At 43.9% G+C, this 11,919-nt stretch overlaps 1 protein-coding gene across 1 annotated transcript; it reads left to right on the top strand.

Annotated features, from left to right (window-relative positions):
- Positions 1-9,268: 9,268 nt before the first annotated feature.
- Positions 9,269-10,786, top strand: LOC142178247 (uncharacterized). Its single transcript, XM_075247575.1, has 2 exons — positions 9,269-9,511; positions 10,097-10,786. Exons 1-2 carry the CDS (start codon positions 9,269-9,271, stop codon positions 10,784-10,786), a joined length of 933 nt encoding a protein of 310 aa, XP_075103676.1.
- The last annotated feature ends 1,133 nt before the right edge of the window (positions 10,787-11,919 follow it).

Here is an 11,919-nt window from a genome sequence, read left to right as displayed (position 1 = left end):
TGTCTCTCGGTCAGAGGACCCCAAGCCCAAAACTCGAAGGGTGAGGAGGAAGGCAATCTCTCTTTCGATGGACTCGGTCCAATGACTGAGTGAAAAAGAAGAAGACGAAAAAGATGATGCCTCGGCTTTGGTGATCCGATCTGCGAAAGCTATCGAGGTTGCCAGAGCTTCTGAGCCGATGGCGGGTATATCAGTCGGGGTCGGTTTCGGTACCCCGAGTCTCGATCAGAGTGTCCCGAGCGATTTGCTTGGGACTATGACAGTGGGTCATTTGCCTTCTCTTCCAACCTTTGTTGAGGAGGCGTTAAAGGAAGCTTGAGAATTGAAGACCCCCGATATGGGCGGAGGCTCTAGTGTAGGGGACCCGTTTCGGGATTGCTTTACTGGAGTCGATGATGCCTCCGACATTGGTGACGCTTCTCTTCTCCTAGAAGAGGCCTAACGTTTCATTTCTCGGGTAATGATTTTACTGTACTTGGTTTCTTCGTTCTTTTCCAAACTTGACTTGTGTTCTTTCCCTACTGTGCAGGCCATTAGTAGGTTTCGAGTCGACCTCAGCCAGTGTGAGGTAGAGCTTCAGAAGGTCTCGGGGGAGAGAGATGCCCTGCGACTTCTTTGCAACCAAAAGGACGAGGCTATAAAGGACCTCCAACAAGATTTGGCTAAGGCTCGTGAAGAAGAAGCCGAACTAGATAAGCAGGTGAGCCTCGTTCTGTTAGAGTATGGGTTTGACTCAACTGTGTAAGTTAACCCTTCGTTATCTCAGCTGCAACAAAAGGTTGAAAAGATCGGGTTACTTCGGGAAGAAGTCGATCAAATCAAGGCTGAATGTAATCGGTGGAAGGAGACTATCGACCGCCTGGCTGCGGAAAAAGAAACCATCTTGGCCAAATTATTATCGGCCGATGTTCAGCTTCGAAGTGTCAAGAAAAAGGGTTCGGCTCAGGCTAAGAGGATTGAGGAGCTTGAAACACGGCTTGCTAAGGCCAAGGCGGAGGTTGAGTCGTCGAAAGTCATGGCAGACAAGTCCATTGTCGCGTATCGGGCTGATGTCGAGGCTGCTCAGATGGAGGCACGAGAGGCGGCAGATACTGCCGACACTCGAGCACATTGGGCTGCCGAACTTGCTAAGTGTCGGTCTTGGAGGGAGACCCTCAAGGAGATACACGCTCGAGGTTTCGACCTTGCTGAAGAGATAAAAAAGGCTAAAGAGCTCGAAGCTGAAGCTGAAGCCTTGGCTTCTGATGGTGATGATGATGATGATGATGGTAGCAAGAGCAGATCCGAGAACGGGGGGGAGCCCGATAGAGAAGAAACCACTCCTGAGGAAGATCATGATGCTTAGTCCTTAGGTTTTCGTTTGTAATCAATCATGTACACAATTTTGTATATAGACAACTGTGCCGACTTACTTCTATTTTGTGAAGACTTTATACATGCCTTATAAATGTTTTCACAAATAATTAAACAGCTTAATCAAATTCTGGATTTCGTAGTCTCTATAATCAAGCGAGTGCTTATTCAAATTTGAAGTGATGTAACCCTTAGGCTTATTAGTCGAGTCAATGATTCGAACTCGAAGTAATGTAGCCCGTAGGTGTAATGGTCGAATGAGTGCTTGCTCGAACTCAAAATAAAGTAGCCCGTGGGCTTAGTAGTCGAGTGAATGATTCGACTCGAGATAAAGTGGCCCATAGGCATAATGGTAGAGTGAGTGCTTACTCGAACTCGAAATGAAAGTAGCCCGTAGGCTTAGTAGTCGAGTGAATGATTTGAACTCGAAGTAATGTAGCCTGTAAGTGTAATGGTCGAGTGAGTTCTTACTCGAACTCGAAATGAAAGTAGCCTGTAGGCTTAGTAGTCGAGTGAATGATTTGAACTCGAAGTAAAGTAGCCCGTAGGCGTAATGATCGAGTGAGTGCTTGCTTGAACTCGGAATAAAGTAGCCTGTGGGCTTAGTAGTCGAGTGAATTATTCGAACTCGGAATAAAGTGGCCCGTAGGCGTAATGGTCGAGTGAGTGCTTACTCGAACTAGAAATGAAAGCAGCTCGTAGGCTTAGTAGTCGAGTGAATGATTCGAACTCGAAGTAATGCAGCCCGTAGGCATAATGGTCGAGTGAGTGCTTACTCGAACTCGAAACGAAAGTAGCCCGTAGGCTTAGTAGTCGAGTGAATGATTTGAACCGGAAGTAATGTTGCCCGTAGGCGTAATGGTCGAGTGAGTGCTTTCTCGAACTCGAAACGAAAGTAGCCTGTAGGCTTGGTAGTCGAGTAAATGATTCAAACTCGAAGTAATATAGCCCGTAGGTGTAATGGTCGAGCGAGTGCTTGCTTGAACTCGGAATAAAGTAGCCAGTGGGCTTAGTAGTCGAGTGAATGATTCGAACTCGAGATAGAGTGGCCCATAGGTGTCATGGTCGAGTGAGTGCTTGCTTGAACTCGAAATGAAAGCAGCCCGTAGGCTTAGTAGTCGAGTGAATGATTCGAACTCAAAGTAATGTAGCCCGTAGGCGTAATGGTCGAGTGAGCGCTTGCTCGAACTCGGAATAAAGTAGCCCGTGGGCTTAGTGGTCAAATTTATCTTAACTCTGTTTGTGTAATAAATCTCCAAATAGAGGATTGTTTCTTGGATATAAGATGTCGGTAAAGAGGAGAACTTTCTTTGCAAGTCACTATACATGTGTTCATGTTTCGCGCCTGTGTTAGGGCCAACTACATGAGCATGGTTCGTTTTGACCATTTGGCTCTTATAACTTTTCCTATTGGAACCCCGTTGTTGTGAAATAACTTTCTTGCATCAGAACTTGATATATTTGAAGGCTAATGCCCCTCCCCCCCCCCAGTATTCGAGGTCGATTGTAAAGAGGCCTCAGATACTGTTGTAAGTACAGCACGATCTTTGGTTGCCTCGTTAAAAACCTTGCCGAAAAACCCATTTGGGATAAAACCGGTCTAAGGAAAAAAGAGTGCAACGCGTGCTTTCAGATCTATGGCGAAGGATTCATCTTAGCTCCTGCTCGGACTTCTGTAGGGGTCAGTTTTGAAATGTAAATGAATATGGAAGGGTCATACCTTATCAGTAGTATCGTTTTAGATATGACACATTCCAATTACTTGATAGTTGTTTGCCGTTTATAATGCCGAGCATGTATGATCCCTTTCCGACGTTCTCGAGAACCTGATATGGTCCTTCCCAATTTGGTCCTAGCTTTTCTTCGTTCGAATTTTGGGTATTGATGGTGACTTTCCTTAGTACTAAGTTCCCGGGCTTGAAATGGCGGAGCTTGGTTCTTCGATTATAATATCTTTCGATTCGCTGCTTTTGGGCGGCCAATTGGACGAGAGCAGCTTCTCGTTTTTCGTCTGATAATTTAAGGCTAGTGTTCATTGCCTCGTTATTTGATTCTTCCGTCGTGTATCAAAATCTGGTACTGGGTTCGCCGACTTCGACTGGTATCAATGCTTCAGACCCATATACTAAGGAGAATGGGGTCGCCCCCGTACTGGATTTCGACGTCGTTCGATATGCCCAAAGGACTTCGGGTAGGATTTCTCTCCACTTTCCTTTAGAGTGGTTCAGCCTCTTCTTTAGGTTCTGAATGATGGTTTTGTTCGTTGATTTGGCCTTTCTGTTCCCATTGGGGTGATATAGTGTTGATAATATCCTTCTTATTCTGTGGTCTTCGAAGAATTTCGTCACTTTGCTGCCCACAAATTGTTTTCCATTGTCACATACTATTTCCGCGGGTATTCCAAATCGGCATATGATATGATCCCAGATAAAGTCTATAACTTTTTTCTCTCTTACTTTCTCGAACGCTTGTGCTTCAACCCATTTAGAGAAATAGTCAGTCATAAATAAGATGAATTTGGCTTTACCTGGGGTCGATGGCAGAGGGCCGACGATATCCATTCCCCATTTCATGAATGGCCATGGTGATAGGACCGAGTGATGTTGCTCTCCGGTTTGATGGATCATTGATGCAAACCTTTTACATTTGTCACATTTTCGAACAAATTCCTTCGCATCTTTACCCATATCAATCCAATAATACCCTGTCCTAATTATTTTTCGAACTAATGGATCGGCACCGGAGTGATTCCCACAAGTACCCTCGTGCACCTCGCGTAAGATGTAATCGGTATCTCCTAGACCTAAGCATATTGCCAATGGTCCACCGAATGTCCTTCGGTATAACGTTCCATCTGAAGTCACCGTGAATCGAGTAGCTTTAGTCCGTAGGGCTCTTGAATCTTTAGGGTCTGATGGGAGCTTTCCGTCCTTTAAGTATTCAATATACTTATTTCTCCAATCCCAGGTTAAGCTTGTTGGATTTATCTCGGCGTGACCTTCTTCGATCACGGATCTCGAGAGTTGAACGACAGTCCCCGAGCTCAAGTCACCTTCCTCGACCGGTGATCCCAAATTCGCAAGTGCATCAGCCTCACTATTTTTCTCTCGTGGAACGTGCTGTAAAGTCCATTGTTTTAAATGGTGCAAAGTGACATGTAGTTTGTCCAAATACCTTTGCATTCTATCCTCTCTAACTTCGAAGGTTTTGTTTACTTGACTTACCACCAACAGAGAGTCACATTTGGCTTCGATGACTTCTACTCCCAAGTTTTTAGCTAGCTCGAGACATACAATCATGGCCTCATACTTGGCCTCGTTGTTAGTTAAACTGGTAGTTTTAATAGATTGCCTAATAATGTTACCTGTGGGTGGCTTTAAAACTATGCCCAACCCGGACCCTTTTACGTTCGAGGCCCCGTCCATAAAAATGGTCCATACCCTCGAGGACGTACCCTATTTCAACAGTAATTCTTTTTCGACTTCGGGTACAAGGGTTGGCGTGAAATCGGCCACGAAGTCTGCTAAAATTTGAGATTTGATGGTCGTACGGGATTGATATTTGATGTTGTACCCACTGCGTTCGACGGCCCTTTGGCCAATCGGCCTGATAGTTCAGGCTTGTGCAAAATATTGCGAAGTGGGTAAGTTATTAATACGCATATGGAGTGACATTGAAATTATGGTCGTGACTTTCTAGAGGCACTTATCAGTGCAAGTGACAATTTTTCTAGGTGTGGATATCTAGCTTCTGCTTCTCCTAAGGTTCGACTTATATAATAAATGGGAAATTGTATACCTTGCTCTTCCCGAACTAGGATATCGCTTACTGTGATTTCTGATATTGCCAATTATAAGAAAAGTTTTCGTCTTCTTTTGGAGTGTGAAGTAGTGGTGGGCTCGACAGTTATTGTTTCATTTCCTTTAATCCTGTTGGCATTCTGGGTCCAAGCGAAATCGTTCTTCTTTTTGAGTAGGGAGAAAAAATTGTGACTTCGCTATGATGATCTCGAAATGAATCGGCCTAGGGCCGCAATTCGTCCTGTTAGCCTTTGTACAGCTTTTACGCTGTCCACGATGGTGTTGTCTTCGATGGCCTTGATTTTAACAGGGTTAATCTCGATTCCCCGATTTGACACTATAAAGCCGAGGAGCTTGCCCAAACCGACCCTGAAAGCACATTTTTCGGGGTTGAGCTTCATATTGTATTTCTTCAAAATCCCGAACGTTTCCTACAAATGGGTCAGATGGTCCTCTGCGCGCAGGGACTTAACTAGCATGTCATCAATATAAACTTCCATTGATTTATCTATTTGTTCTTCGAACATTTTATTTACTAGGCGTTGGTAAGTAGCCCCCGCATTTTTTAGCCCGAAGGGCTTCACATTATAACAATATGTTCCATTTTTGGTGACAAATGAAGTCTTTTCCTGGTCCTACGGATTCATCCGGATTTGATTATACCCGGAATAGGCATCGAGAAAAGTGAGTATCTCATGACCGGCCGTGGCATCGATCATGCGATCGATGTTGGGTAGCGGAAAAGAATCTTTGGGGCAAGTTTTGTTTAAATCCTTATAGTCCACACACATTCTAAGTTTGTTTCCTTTTTTAGGAACTATAACTATATTGGCTAACCATTCGGGATATTTCACCTCCTGAATGGACCCTATCTTGAGAAGTTTGGTTACCTCGTCTTTTATGAATGCGTGTTTTACCTCGGACTGGGGTCTTCTCATTTGCTTCACCGGTCTGAACTTAGGGTCGAAGCTTAGCCGATGTGTCGTTATGTCTGGTGGAATCCTTGTTATATCTAAATAGGACCAGGAAAAACAACCAATGTTATCGATAAGAAATTGAACAAGTTTCTTCCTGAGTTTGGGGCTCAACCCTATTCCCAGGTATACCTTTCGTTCGGGCCAGTACTCGATTAGTGTGACTTGCTCCAATTCCTCAATTATTGATTTGGTGGCATCGGAGTCATCGGAAATCAAAGAAGGATCGAGGGACCCTCTGATCATCATCTTCTTCGATCATCTGGTTATCTGGTTGGGTCGAAGTCGATGTCTGTGATTGCTATTTGGTATCTCGTTCTCCTTCTGAGCACGATCCCTTTACTGATATATTGGTTTCGCTTCCTCGACGGCGAACATTTCGTTTGCGGCTGGTTGTTCTCCGTACACTGTTTTGAATCCTCTCGATGTTGGGAATTTGAGGACATAGTGTAGGGTCGAAGGTACAACTCTCATGTTGTGGATCCATGGCCTTCCGAAAAGGGCGTTGTACCTCATGTTGCCTTCGATCACGTGAAATCGGGGGTCAGGTTTTCAAAGTCCCTCGATGTATCAACAACCGAGTAACCACCTCCTTTGAGAACATGTTTAAGCAAATGATGGAGAAGAATGCTGATTCTGATGCCCAACTTGCTTCACACAACACATCGATCCGCAACTTAGAAGTGCAAATGGGGCAAATCTCTCAAGCTTTAAATTCTCATCCTACGAGGGTACTACCAAGTGACAAGGTGGTGAATCCAAAGGGAGGGAACAACACGGGGAATGGCATGGCCGTTACTACAAGAAGTGAAAGAGGTGGGAATGCACCCACCTCAAGTCAAAGGCAACTTGTGGATGATGAGCAAGTGGTAGAAGAAGAAGAGATCCCGAACAATGTGGTGCAAGCAAATGATGAAGTGCGGATTGATGTTGATGACAATGTGGAGAGACTCAAGAGGAAGTGAACCCGTCTAGTGATCATGTTATTGACATACCGGAATCGGTAGTGCAAAAGGCTAAGGCACCATTCCCTAAGCTTCCTCCTCCATACCCTCAAAGGCTCGCCAAGAAAAATGGCGAGAATCAATTCAAAAAGTTCATTGACATGATGAAGATTATCTCAATAAATGTGCCATTAGTTGAAGCCTTGGAGCAAATTCCCGGTTATAAAAAGTTTATAAAGGATTTGGTGACAAAGAAGCGGTCGATGAATTTTGAAACTATCAAAGTCACGCATCAAGTGAGTGAAAGTGTGCATTCGATTGCTCCTAAATTAGAAGATCCGGTGCTTTCATAATTCCCTGTACCATTGGAAGTGCCAAGTTTTCTAAAGCTCTTTGTAATCTTGGGGCAAGTATCAATTTGATGCCCTGTTCGATTTTCAAGACTTTGGGATTCGGGCAACTAAGACCCACATCTATGAGATTACAAATGGCCAATCGCAGCATGAAGAGACCGTTGGGAGTGATTGAAGATGTATTGGTTCGTGTTGATAAGTTCATTATTCCGGCGGATTTTGTTATTCTTGATTGTGAAGTGGACTATGAGGTGCCGATTATTCTTGGAAGACCTTTCCTTGCTAACATTTCCTCTTCTTACAATTTTCTTCTGGGTAGGCCTTGGATACATATGGCAGGGGTCGTGCCATCTTCCTTGCACCAATGCATAAAGTTCAAGTGGGGATACCTAGATATTGTGGTCCACGACGAGTGGGGCCACTCTACCTATTTGGAGTATGCTATCCCATTCATTGAGGGACTGGACGGAGTCGCCTTCCATGCTATAGAAATCATGCAGACTATCGAGGAGGAGAAGACTGAATAGAATTTGGGAATGTAATCACCATACATGTCCAAGATGGCCATGAGGGAAATGATGGAATATGGATACAGGCCAGGGATAGGGTTGGGAGCCAAGTCAGATGGGATCATAGAACCAATTAAGCACAATGGGAAGAAAGAAAGGGTTGGCATAGGATATCATCCCCCAGAAGGGAAAACTCGCACCGTTAGCTCCGGAAAAAAAGTTTTTGTGCCAGAGCATGTTTCAAGTCCAGGATAGAGTTCAACGCCTGAAGATGATATCATCGACGGGATGGGAAAGCTATTCGTGAATATGATTGGAATGCTGTGAAGGAACTGACTATCAGGGATGCCGAACTAGGGGAAGAGCTACAGAATTGGATAGCCAGTCCATCTTCGGTTCACTGGGAGTCTTGGTTGTATGGAACTGCAAAAGTTTTTTTTTGAAAGAACACGGTCAATTGAGGCATGTACCGTGTCTGTACCTTTTTGTCATTTGCCTCTTGTGAACTCTTAATATGTTCCCATTTTGATGAAATAAAAAGAATCTTTTCTTAAGTATCATAATTCTATTTTTACTACTTTATTTATACCTAATTTTTCTTTTCAGTACTCAAACCAATAAAAAATTATGTTCCACGATTATAACATGTAACGAAATTGATGAGCGCAACGATCCGGATTACGAAGAATATGACGAGAGTATGATGCCAGACAATCTCCCGCATGAGATCGAGCAGCTGGAGAGTCAGAAGAAGCCCAACCTCGAAGAAACGGAAGTAGTCAATCTTGGAAGTGGAGAAGATGTGAAAGAAACCAGAATCAGCATTCACCCGGAAGCCGAGCAGAAGGGAAAAATGATTGAGTTCCTCCGACAGTACGCCGACGTATTCGCGTGGTCCTATGATGACATGCCAGGATTAAGCACTAACGTTGTCTCGCATCGACTACCCACTGATCCTACTAGGCTGCCGGTCAAGCAGAAGCCCTGAAAGTTCAAACCTGATTTAAGCCTGAGGATAAAAGAAGAGGTGACCAAACAGATAGAGGCAAATGTAGTAAGGGTCACCAACTATCCAAGATGGTTGGCAAATATCTTCCCATTGCCCAAAGAATAAGGAAAGATCAGAATATGTGTGGATTACCGGGATCTCAATAAAGCTAGCCAAAAGGACGATTTCCCCTTACCAAATATTCACATCCTCATCGACAACTGTGCAAAGCATGAACTGCAGTCGTTTGTAGATTGTTTTGCTAGATACCATCAAATCCTAATGCACGAGTAAGATGCATAGAAGAAAGCTTTACCACTCCTTAGGGAGTCTACTGTTATAGGGTTATGTCGTTCGATCTCAAGAATGCTGGCTCCACCTACATGAGGGCCATGATGACCCTTTTTCACGACATGATTCATAAAGAGATCAAAGTGTATGTCGATTATATCATCATAAAATCTAGGAAGAGTTTAGAGCATCTGGATGACTTGAGGAAATTTTTTGAATGCTTGCGAAGGTATGATTTGAATCTGAATCCAGCAAAGTGCTCGTTCGGAGTCCCAGCTGGAAAAGTATTGGGTTTTATTGTAAGTAGGAAAGGGATAGAACTGGACCCATCAAAAATCAAGGCCATCCAGGAATTACCTCCACCAAAGAGCAAGAAAGATGTCACGAGTTTCTTGGGAAGATTGAATTACATTAGTCACTTCATAGCCCAGTCCACAGTAATCTCTGAACCCATCTTAAAATTGTTAAAGAAGGATGCTTCCACAAAATGGACAGAGGAATGCTAGAAAGCATGTACCTTTCAAACCTGCCAGTACTGGTTCCCCCTGAACCAGTGAAACCATTATTTCTCATTTGTAAGTCTTGGGTAATGCCTTCGGCTGTGTGTTGGGGCATCATGATGAAACAGGAAGGAAGGAGTAGGCCATCTACTACTTAAGCAAGAAGTTCACACCATGCGAAACCAAGTATACTTTGATAGAACACACTTGTTGTGCTCTAACCTGGATTGATCAGAAGCTAAGGCATTACATGTCGGTATACACCACACATCTGATATCTCGGCTCGATTTGCTCAATATATTTTTCAAAAGCCAATGCCTATTGGGAAGCTAGCTAAGTGGCAAATTCTCCTCAGCGAAATTGACATTGTGCACATAACTTAGAAGGCTATCAAAGGACAAGCCTTAGCCGACCACCTCGCCGAGAATCCGGTGGATGGGGACTATGAGCCACTTATCATATATTTCCCCGATGAAGAAGTACTATTTGCCGGGGAAGACATTGCAGAATCATACCCTGGATGGAGGATGTTTTTCGATGGAGCAGCAAATTTCAAAGGAGTCAGAGTTGGGGCAGTCCTAATTTCGGAATCTGGACAGCACTATCCTGTGTTGGCAAAGATAATATTCCCTTGCACCAACAATATGGCTGAATACGAGGCATGCATCCTTGGAATCAGAATGGCAGTCGACATGAACATCAAATATTTTTTGGTCATAGGAGATTCCGATTTACTGATCCACCAAGTCCAAGGAGAATGGTCCACCAAGAATGTCAAGATACTGTCATACCTACACTGCATAAAAGAATTGTGCATGAAGTTCACAAAGATTGAGTTCAAGCACGTCCCCAGAATTCAGAACGAGTTCGTCGACGCCCTTACGACCTTATCATTTATGATTCAACATCCAGACAAAAACTACATCGACCCCATCGAGATAGAAATCAAGGATCAGCATGCCTATTACTTCCATGTGAATGAAGAACCAGATGGTAAACCTTGGTATCATGATATCAAGAAGTTCCTCGCAACTCTGGAATACCCAAAAAATGCTACTAATGGTCAAAAGTGAGCCCTCATGAGATTGGCAAACCACTTTTTCCTCAACGGGGAAGTCTTGTATAAGAGGACCCGGGACATAGGTTTGCTGAGATGTGTAGACTTTGCCGAAGCAACCAGACTGATGGAAGGAATACATGCAGGGACGTGCGCACCCCATATGAATGGGTTCATATTAGCCAAGAAGATTTTGAGAGCTCGATACTTTTGGATGACCATGGAAAGCGACAACATCCGCTATGTAAAGAGATATCACCAGTGCCAGATTCACAGAGATTTCATCCGGGTTCCACCAAATGAGTTAAATAATGGGTTCACCCTGGCCTTTCGCCGCCTGGGGAATGGACGTGATAGGACCCATAGAGTCTGCAGCATCCAATAGACATCATTTCATTTTGGTAGCCATCGACTATTTCACTAATTTGGTCGAGGCATCTACTTACAAAGCCAACATGAAAAAGGTAGTGGCAAATTTTGTCCGGAACAACATCGTTTGCAGATTTGGGATACCAGAGTCCATCATCACTGACAATGCCGCCAACCTCAATAGCGACCTCATGAGAGAAATCTATGAAAAGTTCAGAATCATACCCCACCATTCCACAACTTACAAACCACAAATGAATGGGGCAGTCGATGCAGCTAACAAGAATATCAAGAGGATTCTATGAAAGATAGTGGACAATCACAGACAATGGAATGAAAAGCTACCTTTCGCTTTATTGGGTTACTGGACTACCATGAGAATATCCACTAGGACAACACCGTACATGTTGGTATACGGAACTGAAGCAGTGATACCCGCAGAGGTCAAATTTCGTCCTTAAGAGTCATCCAATAAGCAAAATTGGATGACGCAGAGTGGATATGGGTTAGGCAAGAACAATCCATGCTTATTGACGAGACAATAATATATGCAGTATGTCATGGATAGCTATACCAGAACAGGATGGCTAGTGCATATAACAAAAGAGTGAAGCCCCGCCAATTCGCACCGGGGCAGTGGGTTCTAAAGAAAATATTTCCTCATCAAGAGGAAGCTAAAGGAAAATTTTCACCAAACTGGCAAGGTCCTTACGTGGTCCAAAGAGCACTGTCTGGAAGAGCTCTAATCTTAGCAGAAATGGATGGAAGCGTCTACATGAA

This window comes from Nicotiana tabacum, chromosome 24 (assembly GCF_000715075.1).
Source record: "Nicotiana tabacum cultivar K326 chromosome 24, ASM71507v2, whole genome shotgun sequence".
Taxonomy (NCBI): Eukaryota; Viridiplantae; Streptophyta; class Magnoliopsida; order Solanales; family Solanaceae; genus Nicotiana; species Nicotiana tabacum.
The sequence above is the reverse complement of the archived record's forward strand: the minus strand, read 5'-3'. Positions and strand labels throughout refer to the sequence as shown.